This window comes from Opisthocomus hoazin, chromosome 2 (assembly GCF_030867145.1).
Source record: "Opisthocomus hoazin isolate bOpiHoa1 chromosome 2, bOpiHoa1.hap1, whole genome shotgun sequence".
Taxonomy (NCBI): Eukaryota; Metazoa; Chordata; class Aves; order Opisthocomiformes; family Opisthocomidae; genus Opisthocomus; species Opisthocomus hoazin.
The window spans coordinates 75,309,656-75,332,346 of record NC_134415.1 but is presented as its reverse complement, the minus strand read 5'-3'; the positions used below and the strand labels follow the sequence as shown (position 1 = coordinate 75,332,346).

The 22,691-nt window shown below is 38.8% G+C and overlaps 1 protein-coding gene across 1 annotated transcript in view; it reads right to left on the bottom strand.

The window, feature by feature from the left end:
* The window catches only part of ROS1 (ROS proto-oncogene 1, receptor tyrosine kinase), a 73,579-nt gene that overhangs the window by 36,973 nt on the left and 13,915 nt on the right, over nt 1–22,691 (bottom strand). The window contains exons 11-28 of the mRNA XM_075446906.1: nt 21,802–21,986; nt 20,600–20,697; nt 19,568–20,079; nt 18,742–18,954; nt 17,763–17,873; nt 17,066–17,247; nt 15,913–16,104; nt 11,420–11,520; nt 9,653–9,867; nt 9,169–9,326; nt 8,403–8,565; nt 7,304–7,566; nt 6,376–6,439; nt 5,511–5,713; nt 4,559–4,770; nt 3,996–4,282; nt 2,894–3,070; nt 212–429 (exon numbers count right to left, since the gene is read on the bottom strand). Of these exons, the coding sequence (XP_075303021.1) occupies nt 212–429; nt 2,894–3,070; nt 3,996–4,282; nt 4,559–4,770; nt 5,511–5,713; nt 6,376–6,439; nt 7,304–7,566; nt 8,403–8,565; nt 9,169–9,326; nt 9,653–9,867; nt 11,420–11,520; nt 15,913–16,104; nt 17,066–17,247; nt 17,763–17,873; nt 18,742–18,954; nt 19,568–20,079; nt 20,600–20,697; nt 21,802–21,986 (3,554 nt within the window). The remainder of the gene's footprint in view (nt 1–211; nt 430–2,893; nt 3,071–3,995; nt 4,283–4,558; nt 4,771–5,510; nt 5,714–6,375; nt 6,440–7,303; nt 7,567–8,402; nt 8,566–9,168; nt 9,327–9,652; nt 9,868–11,419; nt 11,521–15,912; nt 16,105–17,065; nt 17,248–17,762; nt 17,874–18,741; nt 18,955–19,567; nt 20,080–20,599; nt 20,698–21,801; nt 21,987–22,691) is intronic.

Sequence of the window (22,691 nt, the reverse complement as noted above, 5' to 3'; positions counted from 1 at the left end):
GTTAAAAAGTACAGGAGCACTTGCACAAAGGAAAGCTAATGAATCTACCACATAAGAAATACTAGTCAGAAAGGGGAATTATTCTGGGGGATGTAGAAGTGAAAAAACTCCCTGATCGAAAATTACAGAATGTCTTATAAAATGGCTAGAAGTGATATCACATTCCCTGTTAATATATATCACATGTACTTTTGTGCCAAAATAGCCATACCAATGTTTTTTGCTGTAGAGTAGACAAACTGTGGCTTGAGTTGCTGCGACTGTTAGTCATTTGTTCGAGAAATACCAGATATGTCGGCGTAGGCTGCGATATGCCAGGGCATAGCTGCTGTGTTGTGACAGATGGCAAACTTAACGTAAAACTGATATTCGTCGTATCAAGGATAGTGGGTTTCTCAATTTCTGGCAATAGAATCAGGCATCTTCTATCTAGGAAAGACATTAAAAAATTTTTAAAATTAATTACTGCTGGACCAATCCAAATTTGCATGGGATGGTACCACCATTTCTGTGAGAAAACGTAACCACAAATTATTCTCTCTGCTCTCAGAAACACCTGAATGTAATTTATTTGATTACTTTCATGAACACAAAAATAGCAATCATTAAAGTAAAGTCTCATTTATGTTTGATGAGATACAGATTTACTAAAGGTACAGATTTACTAAAGCGTTTAGGTTCTTCTTCAAATACCTAAATACCTTGGAAATCTAGATTGTAGCTGCCGTATTATCAAGGACAGTACACACTGATGAGTCCAAACTTGTTTGTCACAGGGAAGACAGATGTGCAGAACACAGTACTTTTCTCTAGCAACTAAATGTTATCTCTCTTTTCTTCTGAACACCTTTTCAGGTGTAAAGTTCATAGTAACAACAGGGAAAGGGGAGATGAATTTTGGAAGAAGAAAAGGAGTCAATAGGAAGAAAACATTAGAAAACTACTCCCTGATAGTAAACAAAAAGTAACAAAAGAAAACCCCTCATCACTTGAGGTACAAGTTGAGGTTTAAAAACATATTAAAAATATATTAATTGGACTTGCCACCAAGAAGGAAAAGATTAAGGTGCATGTATGGGGAAGATGGTACTAAGACAAATGTTTGCCCTTAGGCCAGAACAACTAACCTCACTGCAGAGATCTTTTCTCCCTAAATGAGCAACCCACCATTCCTACCAAAGGCACGTTCATGCATGTAAGAGAAGGAGAATGAAAGGGTCTGTTCAACAGAAATAAATGTAAGGTTGAACCTTTGTCAATTTTATAGTTACTTAGAGCAGTAAAACTCCCATGGGAAAATTCTCAGATGGAATAAAGAATGGAGTCATTTTCAGAGTTAAAGTTTCTCTCAGGCAGTTCCATAGAAATGCGTATAACCTGACAAGAAAATCCTTTGCTACATATCCAGTCCCCTTCCTCCTAACCCTGAAGAGAAATCATTCTCTCACAGAATCTGTGACAGGACAATAATCTTCACTGAGTAATTCTGATGCGTTAAATGATCAACTGACATCACATCTCTGGATGGCAATTAAATAGGTTAGAATGAAAGGAAACTCTCGCAGCACTCCTTGCTCACACCACTAAAGCAAAAAAATGCATGCCAGTCAATGCAGCTGGTCTTTGCAAACGTCACTTTTTCACATGTTTACCATTTGTTTTCAGTACTGAGGAGAAGCAATTTTTTTTTTCTTATTTTAGTGTGCTTATTTACTTCTGTCTTAAACTTGTGTGAATAATTCTGTGTATTGTCACCTCCCCCATCCCCCCCAAATGCCAAGGATGTGTATTCATCCAAATATATTTGCAGCAGTCAGTGTAAATAAGAAGAGCTCTGTGAGGATCTCTGAGTAGGAATAATCCCTTTGGACTGAAATTTGGTGCTTCCCTTTCTGCACCAGCTAAGCCTGGGGCTATTGCAGGAAACCCTATCCCTGGGGACATGGCTTGGTACATTCTGCACCAGGGCCAAACCCGGCTCCTGCACCAATGCCAAGCCCACACAGACCTCATGGGAGCAATCTTGCCCAAAGTGCTGGTAAGAATAGCCTGGGCACTGGACAGAGCAGCTGCAGGCAGGTGTAAGTCTACTGGCTGCCCAGAACAGTATGAAATTCTTTTATCCCAAAGAAGTCCATCCTGTTAAAATATTGTCTTGTATATTTGTAAGATTTTTATGCAAATCTGAAGTTAAAGAATTATTTTGAATATATCCATCCTGCTACTAGCTGTGTTAAACTTCTGCATTTACAAAGATAATCCCTATAGGTACCATGAATCCTGACTTTCTATTAAAACTAATTTTTATTTCTTCCATTATCATTCTACAATGGCTTGTTTAAAATATTAGGGGTTCTAACAGAAGTCTGGGTCTACTATAATATAAAATTTGATTGCGTCTCAGGTACTTCTTTATAAATCATTTTAATAAGCAGAGTTCTTCTCTCTTTGTCTTTGGAAGGGCAGGTTTTTTTTCCAGCTTTGCATACTTGTACAAAAAGCCAGAAATCTGTATCATAACAGGGATCATTACCAAACTCTTGTTACAACACTTTGTGGACACATTTGTCCTTTTTCTGTGCTTTAATGTACACGGCCTTTTCTAAATCTCCAGTTTTGACACAATGTTTGAAATAGGTATGGTTTGGCATTAACATCCCAAGCCTTTGAAACACAGGCATTATCTATCATTATGACTTTCCAGGTGATCCAACACAAGGCCAGTCCTTATTATCATCCTTTTAAAAATGTGCATAGTGAATTGTTTTGCTCTAGAAGGTACCTGAATCCATAAAGCATACTTTACATAAATACGCATAGCATGATCTGCAACTCTAATACATGCTCTGAAATAAATTATTTACATTTACGAAACGACCAAAATTCCCTCTACCTGGATACAATTGCACCGCTGAGCTGTAGGCTAATAGTTTCAGCTCATGATTTGCTCTCTTCTGAAGAAAGTGTCTTGTGCTTTCTTTATTTGTTAGCCAAATTTCAGTGTATTCCTTCGTTTCAATGCTCCAATATATAAATTTCTTATCTACAGTCAAGCTGCCAATTTTATCACCTGCAGGAAAACATTCTATAGTTAAGCTTCAGAATAAACCCTGAGCAGACAATTTTACAAGAGCAGATAGGTGCTTGTATTCACAGTGAGTCAACATGAGTGAGTATGTTAGTCATACCGTATCTTCAAAGACCTCCCCTGGAGAAGAGATTTCTGATATTTTCCCATAGGTCTCATGAAGCTGAGACACTTTGTTATTTCAGTTTACAAGTGTAGATTTCAAGACTTTTTATTAGCCATAATTATGAGAACTGCAATTCAATTAACAAACACCAGAAACAAAACACAAGTGCAAGAGTTGTCTATAGAAACATTCATCATTTTTCAAAGATGCAAAATCACAGTGCTCTGCCATCTCCCAGGAAAAATTCAGACAGGTCCTCTGGTAACACAACAGCTTTACCAGCTCTTCTCCAGAATTGAGCTGAAAACTAAGCAACTAAGATTAAGTGCTATCATCACAAGAAGTGCAACATAGAGAAGTTGTCATACAAGACATGCATGAAGTACCCTCCCGACATACTGAAGTCTGCAATGCCTCTTTCAGGCATAACTTAAGATGGCATTGTATCTTTTCATTGAGATAAACTGTAATAGGTGTACCTAATGTGAAACCTCAGCAAAATGACATGTTAATACTGTAAGTGCAATCTATTGACAAGTAGCTTTGGAGGCTGTAGCATGTCCATTTGATTTACATCTTACTACAATACATACTTGCATCAGTAAATATCCTCACACTGCTCTTTCTCCTAGTTTGTATTAACGGGGTACACAACTGGAAACACAGAACATTTGCCTACAGATTAATAAATTTTTATAAAGAAAGTGCTTCATGAATGCTATTTTGCTGAAATGAACATTGTTTGATGTAAGAGACAGCAGAAATAACAAAATGCCTAGAAACATAACATAGCACTCAGACCTGGAAAACTTGGTATTTCAGTAATTCTCCAGCAGTGGCAACCATCCACATCTGAGGCCCATATTTCATCTCTTCCTCTGATAAAGAGCAGCTGGGGATTCCTGAAGTCAGACACATCTATACTCATAGGTCTTCCTAGCTCTTCTTCCGCCACGTTACAGGTGCAGTAGTTCCTCATCCGTTCTTCTACTGATATGTATCCCAAAATGTGGTGCACGGTGTTATTCAGAATATCATAATAAAACATGCGGCTGCCATAATCAAGCTCTTCCATCCAGTACAAGCGGCTATCAAACAAAATGCATTGCTTACAGCAGAAAAACTTCAGTCTGAGCAATCTGCCCTAAATGCAGTTTTGTAAGTGACTACAGTTACTAACCTCCCAGGCATTATACTGCTCAACTAGCAGTATAAAAGTAGAACTACATCCAGAAATTTCTGTGATTTACACAATGCAAAAGACTCATATACTATAAAAAGTCCTTTTTGATCCCTAACAATTGATTCCAAGAAAATCATGTATAAAATATGCTTTAAAAAGTTATTAGTTATATATGCTTTACCTTAAAAAAGGATATGACAACAGAGAAGACACAGTTGAATTGCTTTTACCCAACTGTATGTTCAAGGCTTTTAGAGATTTTTTCTTGAGCTCTAGATCAATAACAAATATTTGAGTTTGATTCCACAGTGTTTTCAGGCCAACAAAGAGATGTCTTGCAATCCAGTCAACTGTAATGGCTGTAGCATTGCTAAGATCTGCATCTTTGAATAACTTAAGAAAGAAAGAAAAACATTACTAAAACTGCTGGAGAGCAGAATTTTCCCACCTGATGCTAGGACATTATGAAATTAGATTGTTTCCAAAGTAATTCCTACTTGGCAAGTAGAAGTCAAAATATAAAGAGATGCCATGGAAAGAAGATTCCAGTATTTCTATACAAATGGTATCACTTGTTTCACAAATATCAATTGTTGCTTCCATGTCGTTTCCATATTCTTGAATTTAGAGTGAAATCTAATTAACTTAAATTACATGTGATACAAAAATTAAATTTCTTGTATGTGATAGTGTGAATTTTAAATTAAATGTCTGTTGAAATATTTTATCAACAAAGCAGATGTCAGTAAAATCATGTATGTTTAATGGGAAAACTTTACCAATGGCATTCTCTGGCCCATTCTAATATCTATTGATGACAGAAAAATTGAAGTTCAGACTTTACTATATTACACATTTTTGTTGTACTGCTAGAAAGGAAAATTATCCAGCTAAGCTCTTTCATATTATATCGCATACAAACCAACCATCATTAAGAAAACTGAGTCTTCCCAGTTCTGTGTTCTCCACTGTATTTTGCCATTAAATTTGCTTTGTTTGTCATGCTGTTTTGTTTCTGTTGCAAAATATGCAGTTTTAATTTCTTCAAAGACATGAATAGACCCAAAATAATGACAATAGTGGACACATATTTTCCTAGACTCTCTTGAACAAGGAAATGAACAAAAGAATACCTGAAACTCTGAAGCAGTCTGTACATTGAGAAGAAAAAGAGAATCTTCTACGATGTAGTACACTTTGTCATCATTAGCAGTATAACAGATGTCCTTTACATTTGTCTTTGCTGAAAGTTCCCATATGGTATCATTATTGTCTATGTCAGTAAGAAACAACTTGTTGGCAAAAGTAGTTATAAGAGTTGGGACAGGGAAAAGATCTGGAAGGAAAAGGGACAGCAGAATTAACGAAAAATATTCTATTCTAGACAATAGCAGCCATTCATAAGGAAAGCGTGTACAAGACAAGAATAAATGATGGTGCTGCACAAATTATATTTGGTCGTATGTCACAGCAAATTAATAAAATAGTGAGATGCCTTATTGTCATCACATCCAAACTCCTAAAATTTTTTCCTGGCATTGTGGATGCTTGCCTAACAAATTTAAGCTCAGTAAAAAGAGATTTGTTGACATAATTACCTTTAACAGCCCAACTAGAAATAGCCTATGATCCCTAGCAGATCTCTAACTCTCCTGATAACCTTTCAGGACCCAATTAGAAATATTCTGATCTCCACCAGTATGCAGATTACAGAACAAAACCTGCTGTTCCATAGTACCTTAGGGCTGCCTAGAAAAGTTAATTTAGAATGGTTCCAAGGAAAAGCTTGAAATTCCTGAAATTTAATCTAATGATAAGAAATGTGTTAATCGTTTCATGTCAGAAGCTGTAACTATTTCCTCTGTGGTGTCTGCTGTAGGGCAGAACAAATGTCACACAAAGTGTCAAAAGTTATTTATCAAATTACCAAATTACTGTACAGTCGATTTCACCACCTATTACACACAAACCATGAGAGGGCATCTAAGTCATCCATACCTGATGAATTCCTCTCTGCTATATCAGACAAAGGTCCTGGACCCACAGAGGTGAAGGCTTGCACCTGTGGGACAGGAGATTGTTACATATGTTAAGTAGCAGCATAAACGACTGCATTCAAGAGCCTGTAGAATCATAGTCAATGACAAAAACAGAACCAGATCCCCTGGATGCTCAGCTAGGAACATATGCATGTGCTCTGTTTGACCTCGGGCTGTGCTGGTCAGTTCAAGGGCTACAGCCAGGGCTGGACCATGGCTATGCAGAGAATTTGAAGCCGGAGCCCAGAGAGTCACAATTCATGCTGCATCTACCAATTAGAGCTCAAAGGACACCAGACAGTCTTGTCTCCTTCCCCAGGCTGGAGCTATTCCTACTGTAGGTTGATGTTGCAACCAACAAGATGTTCTTCTCCATCAGTACCTGACCTATTACATGCCCATGTTGCCTTTCAAGCACACGTTCTGTGTTTTCCAAACCTTTTGTTGCAATGAAAACATGACCTCTTGACAAGTTTTAATGTGGAAGACTCTTTTTATGGAAGCCATGTGAGTCTTTGCATTTCTCCAGTAGTGGAACTTCTCTTATCTGTGTTGTAATGGTCTGTCACCCTCCATCAGCTCAGTCGAAACTGTGTTTGACTTGCAGCTTTCAGTAGTGGCTTTAGGAGACCTCTAAGAAAGTTTGTTCTGGGCTTCACCAAACCTGTATAATGTTGAGGCATTGTTTTCCACCTTATTTAGTGAGCAATACAATACGTAGAAAGCTTAAGCCAGGTATCCAAGGGCGAGTCAGTGAATCAGCAGTTCCACAAGCAGAAACCACATGTTCTTGCCCCAAGCCCAGTACTGACTCCTAGGCAAACACATCAGGCTGCACTGATAACATCTATCATCTAGCATGAGATAAGCTCAGTAATTTTTCATACCTGAAACTTTATTGTGAGGCTGGGAAGCACATCGCTGAGAGAAAAGAGCATCAGGGTGGGTTCAACATTGCTCACGTTCCACTCTGTGAAATTGTCAGTAGTGCCACTCTGACTCAATAGTTGATAGTAAACCCTGAAATGCGTTAACACTCCATTGTCCCTTTCAGGTCTGTCCCACCTGAACTGCACAAGGACTTTCTCATCACCATCATGTAGGTTGTTTTGTAACACATATATTCTAGGGTTTGTAGGGGCTGAAGGAACTGTTTAAAAAAAAAGATAAAAATCAGAGTGAAGTACTCCTATTAAAACACAAATTCTACCTCATAATTAACTCTTTTAGTTTTGAGCCTGAGCTTTAGAACCTCATTGCTGATGGAGACAGATAGCAATCGGTGAGGTGTAAATTACAGGAGAATGTCTGAAACTTTATGGTAATTACTTTCTGGTTTTCATTTGTGTGTAAGTATCTGATTTTAACTTGCTTAGCAAAAAAAGAGCTGTATAAACAGAGAAAAATGCACTCCTGCACTCAGATTTGGACATATTTATTTAGCCAAGTCCTGTAAGTAAGCATGGAGCTCAAGAATTTTCACAACATAGAGCATAGCGTACTGTATCTCCTCTCTTATCCACTTCAAAACCTACTGAAGCTCATAAGTTTTCTCAGCCCTCCAGTCACTCAACACTGTATTTTAGCTGACTTCACTTTGACCTGCATAAGAGCAAAAATAAACACTGAAGTAAAAAGTAAAAACTGCATAACATTTAATAAAAATTTTATAAGTGGTTAAGATGTTACATGCAGCCTTTGATGGTCATTGTAATGGATCTCAATTTCTCTTTCTTGCTCATAGTCATAGGCACGTGGTGGACATATTGTTTTATGCTTTCTGTTCCAAATTCTATCAATGCAGTTGTGTGCATTTATGTGTACAATAGATCATTACCGAAGATACTCAGGAACATGTCTTTGCAACTCTGCATACAGCTGTCTAGCCCTGAAAGCTGCTCATTCCTGTCCAGGATTTCACTTGCTGACATAGACCTGGTCCCAGTACCCGTTACAGGCGAGGAGTGGGGTTTAAAATCCTAGTACCTCCTTCAGGGGCTTGAAGGGATACAGATGTTGTTGGTGCCTTGCCCCAGTATGTGTATGGAGTGACAGTAAAATCAAAGAGTGCAAATGGTTCCAGCCAATCAACTCGGTAGGATGGCACTGTCAGGTTATGGGAATGGAGGCACCATTCACTCTTCAAAGACTGTGAATGAAATAGAACAAGATAAAACAAAACATTTTTTTCCCCTCTCGGAAAGGCCTTCGGGTTCCCAAAATTCACCTCACTAAACTGGTCAACTAAATCAAGACGGCACTTCTCTTTCTGTGAGTGATCATTGTTTCATCATCCTGTGGCACTGTAGTGATGCGTAGCAATCTGCTAGCAATCTGCCCTTTGAATTCAAAGTACAGCTTGCCAAATGTGCTAAAATTAATGGTGGGTGAAGGCTAGATTTCACATTCAGGCAAAGGCTGTCCCACTAGCAGCTCAGAGGGCACTTCTGTCTCTGAGTTACTGTGAAAGGCTTTCTCACACATCTTTGAGCACAGAGAGCTCCTCGCTTGGCACTTCACACTCCAGCAGCTAGCCCAGAGCTACTGCTAAGCCCGTGTTCCTCCCATGTTGGCCTCAGTGACAGAGAAATAGGACAGCTAGCTTTGTATTTACAGTTTAGTTCGTCTGCTTGACCGATTTGCAAATGCTGGAGAAGAAACAAACTGTATTTCTGTTTAAAAATAGATATATCAGCAAGTAGATGGAGTAATACATGTAGATAATAAGGAGGGATTGCATGAATATCCTCACTTGTAGAACTTTTGATCCCACGCAGTAAAAGACAGTTCCCCACTCCACACTTGTGGAGGGACTCCAAGTGATGTGAAAACTTGAAGAATTTCCTTTAATCATGAAGGAAGACTCTGGCACTGAATCTGGAATCACTTTTGGTGTAAAAGAAAAATTTCCTGTCCATAAAGAGAAGAAGAAATATCAATTAAAGCATATGAGCAATAGGCGGACTTCTCAAACCTGACTTACAACACTAAAATACTATTGAAAATCCTGTAAGCTGTCTTTAGATAGAAAAAACAAATAACACCTCCATGTCTTCTTTTTAACCATACCCATCAGCTTTTATAATTGCACTTTATCCACGTATAGCCTGATATATTTATTAATAAGTTGCTGTTGTTCTTATCTTTTGTCAAATGATTAAAGAATTTCAGGAAGTAAAAATTAAAGGCTGAGAGTGAATACCTTTATTGAGGCATTTTGATAAAGAAAATAGTACCTGGCAAAGGTTTACGTGATGTGTGAACAAGGGTAAAGGCTGCAAACTCTGCTGGTTTTGAGAAGGGAATGCTAAGGCTCTGATTGACTTCCTGAGTTGTAATGAATTGAAGACTATTAATCCAGAACAGACGACCACTGTAGTACTCCAGTACACCCTGAGATATTTCTGAAGTACTCCATGCTGCAAATTCTGTGACGACAACATTACCACAACTGTGAAAACAAATATGAAATTAGCAAACTGAAAACACACATGTAGAGAGAACAAGTTTTCTTCAATATTTGACACATCGATAAGTTTCTCATCATTCATATTCTTAACATTCATGTAGGAGGCAGAAAAACGATTCCAAAAGTTTTCTTTAAGTTCTTTACGGCAGAACACTTTACAGAATGGTACATGGCAGGAGCACCTGCAAAACAAAGCCTTCATTCCCTTGATTTCATTAGAAAACAATTACAAAATGAATTAATGTTCTGATGTATGGATGTAGAAAATTATTTTGAAAAATCAGCCCACCTTCTCTCAGCAATTCCACTGACACAGTGGAGTCTATTTCACAGCATGAGATTCATCCTACTTCATTATAGCAGGTCCCCAGGTGAATCTGACCCTGCTAGTTTCCTCATTAACCTTCCATTATTTATTAAAGTCTATGAAAATTTTCCTCCACTGGCATCACTGGTGATTTAATGTGTCTTGTTACTTCTATGTCAAAACTCACAGGCCTTTTTTGGTCCCAATTTATCTTCTGGGTAAGAGATTAAATATGTTGTAAGAGGCATCATTTTGCCATCTCAGAAATGTCTTTCAGCTTACACACATGCTATCAAAAACAAATTTGGAAAAGCTTTGACACGCCATCAGGTCCTTTAGAATGGATTATTTCTAACCTTTCTATTCTGGCATGCCAGGGACAACGATTTACGGCTGCCAGTTGGTTCACAACGGAGTTGCACGTTCTAGCTAAAATGAATCAACATATTTTTATTCTTTAACTGTTTACCATTACTCATAACAAGTCTAAAATCAGTCAGAAAATTCAGCTGATTCCACACAAAGTCAGCCTGCAACATTAGGAGCCCATGTAAATATAGATACTGTTCAATTAAGTTTAAGAGGTTTAATCTGATGCTGGGGCCAGGGGGGAAGTCAGTCTCCTTATGAAAAGGAGCAAAAATTCAGTTTCATGATCTGCCACTCCTCATGCACTCAGTACTTACAAAGCAAATAACCTTTTTTCTCAAGGTCTTAGTATATTCGAGCTGACCCATAAACACAAGTTTGTTTGGGGCTTTTTTAAACTTTGCCTTTGAGGAATAATGAAGCCATTTCATGTTCAGGATGATCAAAAGGAAGCCTGCTGAGTGCTGATTGCTCAGGTGAGAAAGTGATATCAGTTCAAGTCCTAAGCTCTATGCAAGATGAACAAGTTACAGCTCTAGGCACTTGAAAAGTGTCAGCTGTTGTAAATGCCAAGATAAAATAGACAATAAACAGCAATTATTTCCTAAAGCCAAGTCTGAAAATTGAGGAACATGACCTCAGTTCAGCTGAGTATCCATACTGTGTTTCTCTCACTGTAAAATCCTGTTAACAGCTATCTCAACATGTAGTTTTCTGTCAGCTAGGTGTGACCATTACCTCTTGTTTATTGTTAAATTAGTAACTAGTGTGCCCAGCATTGGACAACATTTGCTTTTGAAGAGTATCACAAAAACTAGAAAATACAGACTTTCTTACCTCTGCTACATATCCACTTACCCTTCTTTGCAAAGAGAAACTCTATATAGGTTTAGGCATAGACTATCTTGCACAAGCCAGTAAAGAAAACCATAGGTGAAATCCAAAGTTAAACCAACCACCTAAGAAAGAAGAAGTCCAAAAGGCAATTTGAACATGCCTTCACTTTTGAGGTAGAAGCCCTTAGGCATAACTGTTGTCTAGATGGCATCATGAGTAGCTCTTTGGCAAAAATAACATTACTACTATGAATACTTATTCTAACGCAAAAAGAAGTATCACTAGAAAATAATCAGGTCCTTGGTGGACACCTATTTATAGCAGCTGACGATTTTCTAGATAGCATTTTATGAGCATCTGTCACAGTGTTCATCCCTGCAGTACCTGAGTACTTTAGATATGATGGGAATCGTGTATCAAGAGATTGGCGAAACTACCGATCAAAATTTACAGAACACCAGTGGTGTTTTAGTATTCTTTGTCAGAAACAGGTGGTTGATACCCATTCTGAAAGTTAGAATAACTTTTTGAAAGAAGTATTTCAGATCTTTTGTCTTTGTTTTCTAGTTTTGATTTTATGCATAGAATATTTAATGTGTTGCATTATTTACAGAAAATACATGAAAAAGTTTAATTGATGTATTCGGTTAAACAGCAAATTCAAATATTTACATTTTGCTAAATCATTTATTATTAAATAAAGAGTGGAGGGGGGAATGAAATAATCTTCCTGTTCATTACTTCAATATTTCATCTTCATCTAAACTAGGGGCAAGATTTTTTGTTTCCTTTTAATGGGATTTAGTATTCAAAATAGAGCTTTCTTGCTATTGCAGTAAACAACAGATTCAATACCATATGCAAACATAATAGAAATCAGACATCTAATAATCTGTTCTGTGAGTAACAAAGAATTTGCTTCCACAAATTAATCTGCTAAATGTTATCAAGTTCAGTCCACGTCATGTTGTTAGCACAGCTTACAAGTCATTAGAGGCCTCTCTGAACATGTTTTCCAGCAGCTCTCAAACTTCTCATCCAAACTCTACTTATATCTATTCTTTTATAAGCTTAAATTTCCATTATGGATGTAAGTGGAGCAGTCTTTTTTTTTTTTAAAATCTTCATTAATAAACTGCAGAAGATGATGACAGGAAAGCAAATGTCATATCACTTAGTTGTCTGTTGGTCCTTATGTAATCACATTCTTGACATATTTCTGTTGACATTGTATGTCAGAAAATCAAAGTCTGAATGATTGCTCGTGTAGGTTTTCCTGTTAAAAATATCTTACAGTATGTATGTGCCTGAGTGCATATTTAATCAAGCATGTTATATTTTATCCCATTTACCTATTCTCCCTCTCATTCTCAACACCAAATCACATCTTCCTGAATCTACCCTGCTTTTTTAAACATTTGGATCTTCTTTCCTTGTCCCACTTTTTTTCTGCAACTATTACATTTTCCCGTAGATGTGCCCATCTTCTTTCTCCTGATCCCTCTATCCCCATTAATAAAAGGCAAATAAATATTTGTACTGTTCATATTCAGGAGTTAGGTAGTAATTTAACGCCTCCCCTTCATTATCCTTCAAAAATAGACAAACTTTTCCCATTTCAGGATAGGTATTAGTCTCTGGACATGATATGTAGTTGTGACCATGCAATGTAACTCCACATCATAAGACGCAACATAAATTTAGCTACTTGAAATTCTCCTTGACTAGAATTATTAAGACGCCACACCTAGAGGGTCCTGACCCCTGCTGCATACAATGCACTTTGCTGCTCACCTATAAATTACTTTTTTTCCCAGGCATATTGTACAGTGTAGATGAATTACTAAGTGCTTTGGAAATTCTGTGCCAGATCCTAAGCTGGAATAAATCAGAGTAGCTCTGCCTAAATTAATCAAACTATGCCAATACACACCCGCTAAGCTAAGCAACTGATTGAAAAATAAAATAATTGTCATAAAACGATCCAGTTCCTGCCAAAGAAATTAGACTTTCAAAGCTTTGCCTTCATGTTAGTTTAGGAAACCTGTTGTCTCCATAGTAGTCTGTTCTATTCCGACTCAAATTTCCAGCTAAAAGCAGATATAACTGTACACTGTTGAAGATCCTGTACTGACCAGCTGATAACAATTCTTTATTAGAAAAACAGCTAGTAAATACCAGTAAGAACCAGTTATGTAAAGAACGTGCTCTAACTGTTGGATAACAGCAATTAACTACATCTGGTTTTCACTGTTGAGGCAAGAGGTACTATTTTCAGGATAAAGGACTCCATTGTGCAAGGAAGATGTCTCTTATTATTTGTGCAAACATGTATTTGCATCTTTATATGGGACAATAATGACCGGATGAATAATTCCACCATTAAAGAAAGTTGTACTGCCCTTTTTTTTCCCGATAGGTTTATTTTGGATTTTCTTTTAATAAACAAACACGTCAGCTGTAACTGGTCACTTCTCAACCTAGACATTTTTACTTGGCTTTTTTCCTGTATGTATCATGGCAGGAGGCTGAGTTCAGAAAGTCAGTGCATAGATTAGGGGCAGCATAGAAGCAGGAGAGATGTTTGTTTGTAGGAGGTGTGAAGAAGTGGATGGTTGAAGGCTGGTATCACTAACATAGAGAAAGGTGCAGAAAAAAAAATGACAGGAGCAGACAAGCAGTCTTATTGCTGCCAAGGTTCTTGAAAACAAGAAGAATAAATTTAAGGTTAGCATGAGGCAATTCAGAGAAACAGGTAGTGAATCAGAAGATAAGTGCAAGGAAGGTGACATTCAACACTTAGAATAAACTGCAAATTGTCATTGCTTTGCAACAGATCACCCAGAAGATATGTGGCAAGTGTAAGCGTGCTGTTGAGCTTGGACAGCATACATCTTCCCATGAAGACAGTCCACACCAGCCAGCTTCCCTGGAGAGGTGTGGAAAATACACTGACCCTTTGCAGCACAGACATTTCTCATTACGTGACAGAAGTTTTTCAGTTCTTCTGTATTTAGCTCTGCAAGTACAGCAGGTGCCACACCAGAACCAGCTCTCCCTCTCCTCTCCAAAACCTCATGAGTGTAACGGGGAGCTTTGCAATCGGCTGGCCTTTCTGAGTGCTAATTGCCTTTCAGAGACCAAGCCAGGCCTGGCTTTTTTTCACAATCAGAGAAACAGCAGCCTCTTTCCCTTTGGCAAAGGGAATTGAAATGTTCTGGGGAATGATACAAAGCTAACCAAGAGACTTAGCTCTCTAAAGTTTAGAAAGGGTCTTTAATAGACAACCTGTCTTCAGGGAAAATGGGAGCACAAATTGTAAGACAGATGGAATTTTTAAAAAGGCTTCTTCAGCAAGAGCTGTGTTTTAAAGAAAGGTGTTGCAGCAATAATATGTTTAACTTAACCTCTTCTGTGTCAGTCAACCTATGCCTCACTCCAGTGCTTGGGGCAGAGGGTAAAATCCCACACGGGCTGTGGTTTGAAGCAGGGAGCATTCAGCTTTACTTGGAGAGACACTCCATAGAGCAAACGCACTGCAACAATGGGATGGTCCCTCAGCCTGACCCTCTCAGGACATAGCCTGGGGAAGGTTCAAAGGTTCATCAAACCAGTGTGCTTCACTGGGTCTGCAGCCTCAATCCCACTAACTCCCCGAGTCCTCCAGTCCCCATTATAGCAGTAAGGGGGTTTCTTGCCAGTGAGTTGGGTCATCCATCACTTTTCTCCCAGCTACATGAGGAAGGGAAGGGGGAGGAGAGGAGAAGGAAGAGGAGAGGAGGAGAAAGGGGGAGCAGGGAGGGAGGGAGGGAGGGAGGGAGGGAGGAAGTTGGAAGGAAGGAAGGAAGGAAGGAAGGAAGGAAGGAAGGAAGGAAGGAAGGAAGGAAGGAAGGAAGGAAGGAAGGAAGGAAGGAAGGAAGGAAGGAAGGAAGGAAGGAAGGAAGGAAGGAAGGAAGGAAGGAAGGAAGGAAGGAAGGAAGTACAAGCATGGTACCATCTGCTAGCCCCCCTCTCTCATTAGCACAGGCAAAGGCTCTCACTGCAGCAGCACCTCTGCAGCCTGAGGTGCCACTCTGGTGTCCCTGGCAATTGTCTAGCCCCAAAACTGGCCCTGTCAGGACCTGTGAAGTGGGGAACATCACAGGGGAGACAGGATGCTATGGAGCTCTGGCTCCATATTTTGATGGGAAAAATGGAACTGACCACTAGACTAAAGCCATTTAGAAAAAGCAAGTAAGTACCTTTCACATATGGGAAGGAGGGGTTTTACCACTATAAGGACTTCACATGTCATATTTTATTGCAGAGATCTGACTTTAGAATTATGGGTCAGAGTTTTACTACAGCTATTACACGATTTAATTCTTACCCTGTTCTCGAAATGATATTACAAGAAAGGTATGTTATTTTTCTGGTCACAACATGGTGATATTGATGGCTACAGACACTGACTACATTCAAGAGACACAACCACTGAAACACACCCCCAATAAAAAAAAAAAAAAAGCAATCACCTGTTTACCAGAAAACTGTAGCTGCTCTTGTAACATAAGATATTCCTCTCCATTCAGTCTTGTGCTCTCCACTGAATACATTGTGGCCCAGTACAAGTAGCCATTTACTGAATCCACTACTAGATCCTTCACTAGGAACCCAACATGAGACACAACATCCATATGGCCTCCCAACAGCGATTTTCTGTAGATCTAGGGAAAAAAGAACTGCTTATAGCATCACACCTAAATCCTTAGCCATGATCAACTGAGTATATGTAACTGACGTTTCCACAGCCGTTTATCACAAGCTTATGCAAGCCTTAGGCTTTCAAAGCCTAAACCTTTTGCATTCAAAGTACAAGGATGAAGAATAAGGCAAAATTATTAGTTAATGTTTGCCAGAAAGTAACAAAAGAAAAAGCTGAAATATCTCTTCCCCTCGCCTTTCCCAGTTTTGGCAGCATTCTGTCTGACAGAGTTTCTCACCCACTTCATATTCACTATTCACAAGTGTAAATGAGGGTGCAAGGCAGTGTGAAATCTGGCGTCCTAGCTCCAGTTTTTAAAACAGCTTCTGACTTTGCACTTACAAGAAATGAAAGGCATAATTTGACAGCACTGCATAAATTAGCACTGCAATTTTGAAGTCAGATATCTTTTAAATAATTCACATGTCAATGTTCCTGATGAGAGTGTACAAAGTGCAATTGTGGTTCTTTTTTCATCTGCAGTGATATGCAAAATGTCACAGTACAGAGGCCAATCTTGAAAATCTCTGTGTAAACAAATCGTGGCAAATTTGATTATAATCAAGTCCATCTACTTCATAGCTGAAATCTACTTGGCAGCCTCCATTTTCATGATCTTCACTTATTTTTACAATCTTGAATCCAACAAAACTGTTGATAGCACGTTCGATTTGCCTATTTTGCACCTGGAGTTCAGTATGCTGCATTAGTGAATATTAGTGAATGTTTTACCCCAAACTTTCATATAACTCTGGAAAATCACACAAGGGAAGAAAGGCCTCCTTGTTCTACACTATAATAGCAAAGGTCTAAATGCATCTCACATTGCCAGACGTAAGGATTAACTTCCCAAATACTATTTTACAGTCTTTCTTCTTGACTTTAGGGGTTTTTTTCCTATTAAGAAGTGCAGTTATACCTACCGTATTTGCTTTGCCAGCCCAGTACAAGCATTGACCCAACCAATCAAAGGCCAACATCCTTGCATTGCTGATGTCAGATATGTAAGTATTCTCAGTGGCACCCTCTCCTTTGTTCAGTGACCAGGTCTGAACTTCCCCCATGGAATTAACCCAATAAAGAGTGTCGTTATACCAGTCAAGGTCTTGAAGAAAAAAGGGAAGATATTAAGCATTTCACAAACATGTAAATAAAAAAACATATGTTTTTAAAGAATGAGAAGTAGCCAGACACTTCAGGTTTTTTAAAAATAAATACGAGCAAACAGTTAAGCTCGGTTAACATGAAGATAGATACTTCCTTATAGGAGTGCAAAGTACATATATAGTACATATATAGCCCTGATGGTTATAAATTTATGACATACATTGGAATGCTGGAGATATAACTGTTTAGTTCAGAGAGTTGATTTTAGCTCTGCTGTAACTGCAGTGATGTCAGTAGGGCTTCACTAAGGATCAATTTGATCCATAAAGTAGAAGAAAGAGGACAGACACAAAGGCTTGGCTCATTGAAGCTGCTTCACTGCACAGCACTGCATTCAAGTCTAGACTGCTGCAATGAAAGCTCTTGTCTTTCACTTCTGTTGATGAAATTTATGGAGAGCTAATAAACGCCAACAAGTCTGTAGCAGCAGCATGCAGTTTGTTTAGTATTTACCTGAAATATTTTTTATATGAAGATAGAGGAGTTCTCCTGGCCCGTAGCTATCCAACTGCTGCTTCCAGAGCCCTTCAGCCCCCACTGCCAACATATATGGTTCTTCTTCAGCTGATAAAGAAAGAAAACTTCAGTTGTGCGCACCAACAAGCAATTAAGATATAATACTTGTATTTCAATAGCAGGGGTTCCTGTTTCTCGAAAGTTACAGAAACACAGTCAAAATTGCCTCTGCGCTAAGGAATAATGGACAAAGAAGAAAGGTATGAAAATATTTGAGAAACTCAAAGATTCAGGGCAAGTTTAGATCCAGAACAATAAAACAATTTGGAACCCTAGTAGATGCCTAAAAACCACTGTGGATTTGGCCTCGGCCTTACAGAAGTCAGGCAAAAGTCACCCCTAGTGTCAAGTGCCAGTCCAGTGCCTTAAGTTGAAAGCTGTTTTCCCCTCAGACACAGATTATTATGGGTAAACTATGTTTCAAAAAACATGCTAAAGATCTACTCTCAGACATTGTGTACACATCCATTTCCCCAATATCTATACTAAAACCAAAGATTTTCAAGCTTTTAGTGAGCCTGCACTTTCCCATAAACTTCTATTAACCCCCAAGACCCTGCTCAAACCACTTCATCATAGAACATGCTTTACAGAGCACAGGAAAGGAATAAAACCTCTCACACCTGTTCATTTGATAGTGTATCAAATAATGTGTTCGATAGTGTATTTGCATTTTAAAAAAGTATAGAAGTAGTAGTAACAGATACATAATATATAATTCCATTTTTGCAGTTTGGGAATCTTACTACTTTAACTAAAACCAAATTTACTTATCCTTTATTCTTTAATGTTTCTAAAACAATCCTTTTTGCACCACACTTTTTGCAGTCTTTGCCCAAAGCCTGGACCTCACCAGGTGGAAAGCTGTATTTATAACTTGTTCTTCATTTCTCCTGAGTGACAAAGTAATTCTCACCTGCTTCTAAAGTTGTGCCTCTGAATGACTCTGACCATGGCCCCTCACCAGCAGGAGACACAGCTCTGACTGACACTTCATATGCTGTGAAGCTGGCCAGTTCCTTCACTGTAATCCTAGTATCACTAATGTTTGAGACAACCCATTCCTCCTCAGATGGATGCTGAGTGGACACTTTCACATCATAGGTCCAGTTCTGCCAAGCAGACAGACCTGTGAGATGCAAACAATCATGTTATTACAGAGTAGATGGCTGTAACCAAAGATATGCATTCTTTAAGAAAACTGTAACTTGGGGACTCATTTAAAAAATGCCAGTATCGGGAAATTAGGAAAGCGATAAATTAAAAATTTACACTCTCTGGCTCTGAGACCAGCCAAGAGTAGTGGCTCAATCCCCCATGAAGAATGAAGTTGGAAGAACCAAAGTTTTCCCCAATTAGGTAATTTTCTCATGTTCAAAGACACATGCACAGCGGATAGCACAGTCACTGGCCAAGAGCCAGTACGTCTCTGGCATGCATTTTTTGTGTGATATCCGCAATCAACCTTACTGCTACTCTGTACCATACTTAAGATGGATCATTGATTAAAATCCCTTGCAGATGACAAATGAGTTGTCAATATAAACTTGTATGAATTTAGCCAGAGAACTTAGCTATTTAACTGGAAAATCTTGGGTTAAATTTTTCAGACTGAGGTAATTTCACATCTGGCAGCAAGATCGACTATTGAAGTCACCAAAGCCCCGCATCCCGAAAAGGGAAACCAGGAAGTTATTCCTCTAGAAAGACAAGGACTTTCAGGATGAAACAACTGAACTTACTGGTTCCAATAGTGCATTCAGGTGGTCTCCAGCTGATCACAGCTTGGTCCAATCCAAATAGTGCCGTGACAAGCCGAGGAAGAGTTGGTAAAGGAAAAGGCTGAGTTGATGCCCCATAGAAATGCAAGTTGCCAAAGCCAAAGTACTCTGGATGCGCCAAATTGCAATCCACAACATACTCATTGAAGCTAGAACTCCCCACGGGAGAGACCTCTTCATGGAAAACTGCCCAGCCATCTGTGACAGTAAACGTGTTATCCTCATAAACAAAACTCTCCACGTCATTAAGTGGCACGTGTGATCGTAGTGTGTGAAATTCTGAACCATCAAGAAAACCTGACACAAAGGCCTGTTCTGTTTTATTGAAGAAAATTAGTCTCTTAGATTGGAAGTTGATCGTGAAGTCTCTCAGAGCGCTGGATTTCACTACTGGTGAAGCTGTGGAGGCAGTGCCAGGAAAGAGTGGAAGGTTTGCTCTGTATATGCCATCCTCCAGGAGACAGAAAATATAGCTGGCCATGGAGCAAAATAGACCCAAATAACTACAGTGCAAGAACTCTGTAGATGAGTCACGAATATTCTAACAGCTCAGAGATGTGCCCATCTTCAAGCAGACAACAGGAAAATGCTTTTGGTGCTATTAATACACATCCTAGGAGAATTAAGCACATCATTTTTTTACCTTCTGGGGATTTGGCTGAGGATATTATGGAATATTCTTCCATAATACCTCAAGCGTTAAGCATGGACATTTAAAATGCATAAGCACTGAATGTCTGAAAACCAAATTTCTGCACTGGAAATACTTTATCTCCTCTACTAACACCCTAGGGAAGAAAACGCAGGAAACAACACTGCATGGTGTCACTCTTGTTCCAATTGTTTTGTAGTTTGTTATTTGTTGCCAATTGCACTTTTGTTTTGGTAAGGCAGGAGTTTGAAACAGGAACCTAGATGACTAATGAAGTGAAGAAAATTAGAAAGGAGCTTTATAGCACCTTTGACACCAAGTGCTCAAAGGAGGACACTTACCCATTATAGGGATCAGCTATAACCTTCCTAGGGGATGTCACATAAACAGGAGTGATGTCTTCAACTGCTGTGCAGTTCTCTAACTGGCAGACGTGTATCTGGGGAATGAGGAGAAAAACTGGTGATGCATTCATAGGGTGTTTGCTAATGAGCAAACTGACCCAAGATTCCTGAAGGGGAACTAGACAATGAAACATCTCTCTCGCAGTCCTACTGACTGATGTCAGTCACCCAGGTATAAAACTTGTACACAAGTACGAATGCATCCATGACAGCTTACCCTGTAAGAGCTGTCTGTCAGTCATCCTCCTCTTAACTTCCTACCTCTAAGCTGGAGGGAAAAGCCCAGTTTGGGGAGTATAGGCAAACAGCACTTTGATAACGATCTAGCAGGGAAATGAAAAGAGGGAAGGAAGTGCTTTTCTGATCCTAGGAACAGTACCCTGGGACTTCTCTAACCTGCAACAGATTCAGAAATCCCTCCCATCAGTCTGTTCGTCTATAGCTCATTTGTATCTTATTCTCACTACCGCTTTTCCTGCTCCCTGTTCCCTGGGCAGTAAGCAAAAAATCAGACATAGCAAGACGTTTGGGAAAAAAAAAAAAACAAAAAAACCCACTAATCATTTAGGGCAGCTTTCAAGCCCTTTGTGCATCAGAGGACTATAAAGGTACAGGCAAAGTCTGACCATTAGTGTAGCAGACGTTTTATTATCAAGGAATCAAGTGCAGGGTTGCCATCTACATTTTTACTTCAAGTTCAAACAGTTGTAATCTGAGTTGTCATCACTGGTATGAAACGCTTTCCTGCTTGAACATCTTTTGCCAATTACAAAGAGCATTATAATACCAACTAGTTATCTGACCACCTTCCTGAGTAGAATAGGAACTGAACAGGCTAGGTGGAGAACCAAGTAACAGAAAAAATGTCACTTCTACTGGGTATGAGGTGTCCTAAGGAGAAAAATAAGACAAGAAGCCAGAATTCCATATAGCCTGTTTGCTTTAAATATGACCTGGTATTCAAGCCTTTCTTCTTTTTTAAATGTCTGAAATATGTGAATAATATTAAAGTAAAAGTCTATTTCTATAATTATATTTTGTATGTGCATATCTATATATAAATCTGATTTTCTCACGTAAAATAAATCACAGTAATGGTCAAAATGAAATAAGAAATTAATTAAGCCCTAGAGCACTACCTTTTCATTCATGACAAAATATATCCTCTGGTAAAGCCAGTCTACTGAGATGGACGTAATATTCCCCCAGCCAGCATAAAAGAGCTTTAGGTCAGATACTTCGGACATATTTGCAGCTCCTTTCACCCAGATGGAATTCCCCTCAGAAAAATAGACAACTTTCTGGTAAATATTCACTGAAATTCCTAAAAACAGAAAGATATGTGCACACAGACAATGTAAGAAATAAATTTCAGTTTTTCAGTTACTTTTTCTACGTGCCTTCAAAAGAAGTATTTTTCGATCTGCAATCCAACCTCACTGGAGAAAAATTAACTGGTTTTCTCCTCCACTTCTAGTCTTCTTTCAGAAAAGGAAACTTTTCCTTTTGCTATGTATGTGACATTCTAATAGACAATTGCCCTTCAGAAAGGTTATCAGACAGAAAGAGGATATATAACATGCAAACCAACTGACACTGATTGCCGCTCTCCAGGGAAAAACAGATGCAATTTGCATCTCCTCACAAAGCACTATTCACTCTAGAATTCAAGCTAGACATTGCCACCCCTGTGCTACCAAGGGGTATTTAGTCAGGGGTAACATTCGTTCTGCGGCATCTTTGTGGCCCTGTGAACTTCGGTAGATAAATTCAGATTTCCACACTGTCTCCAAGGACCAAATACAGCACCAGGGTACATAAGAAGCATTAGAGTGGGGGGTAATTTGAGAGAAAGTGGTTGTCTCGTGACCTAGGCTACTAAATGCCTCGTTGTAGAGCTCTGCGCCCCAGACTAGGTAACACCCTAGCATACTCTTCAGCCAGTATATTTTGACACTTTCTACTACTGAACTCTTAAGTTCGAACCACTTCACTTCCACATATTCATGCTGTGAAAATACATTCATTA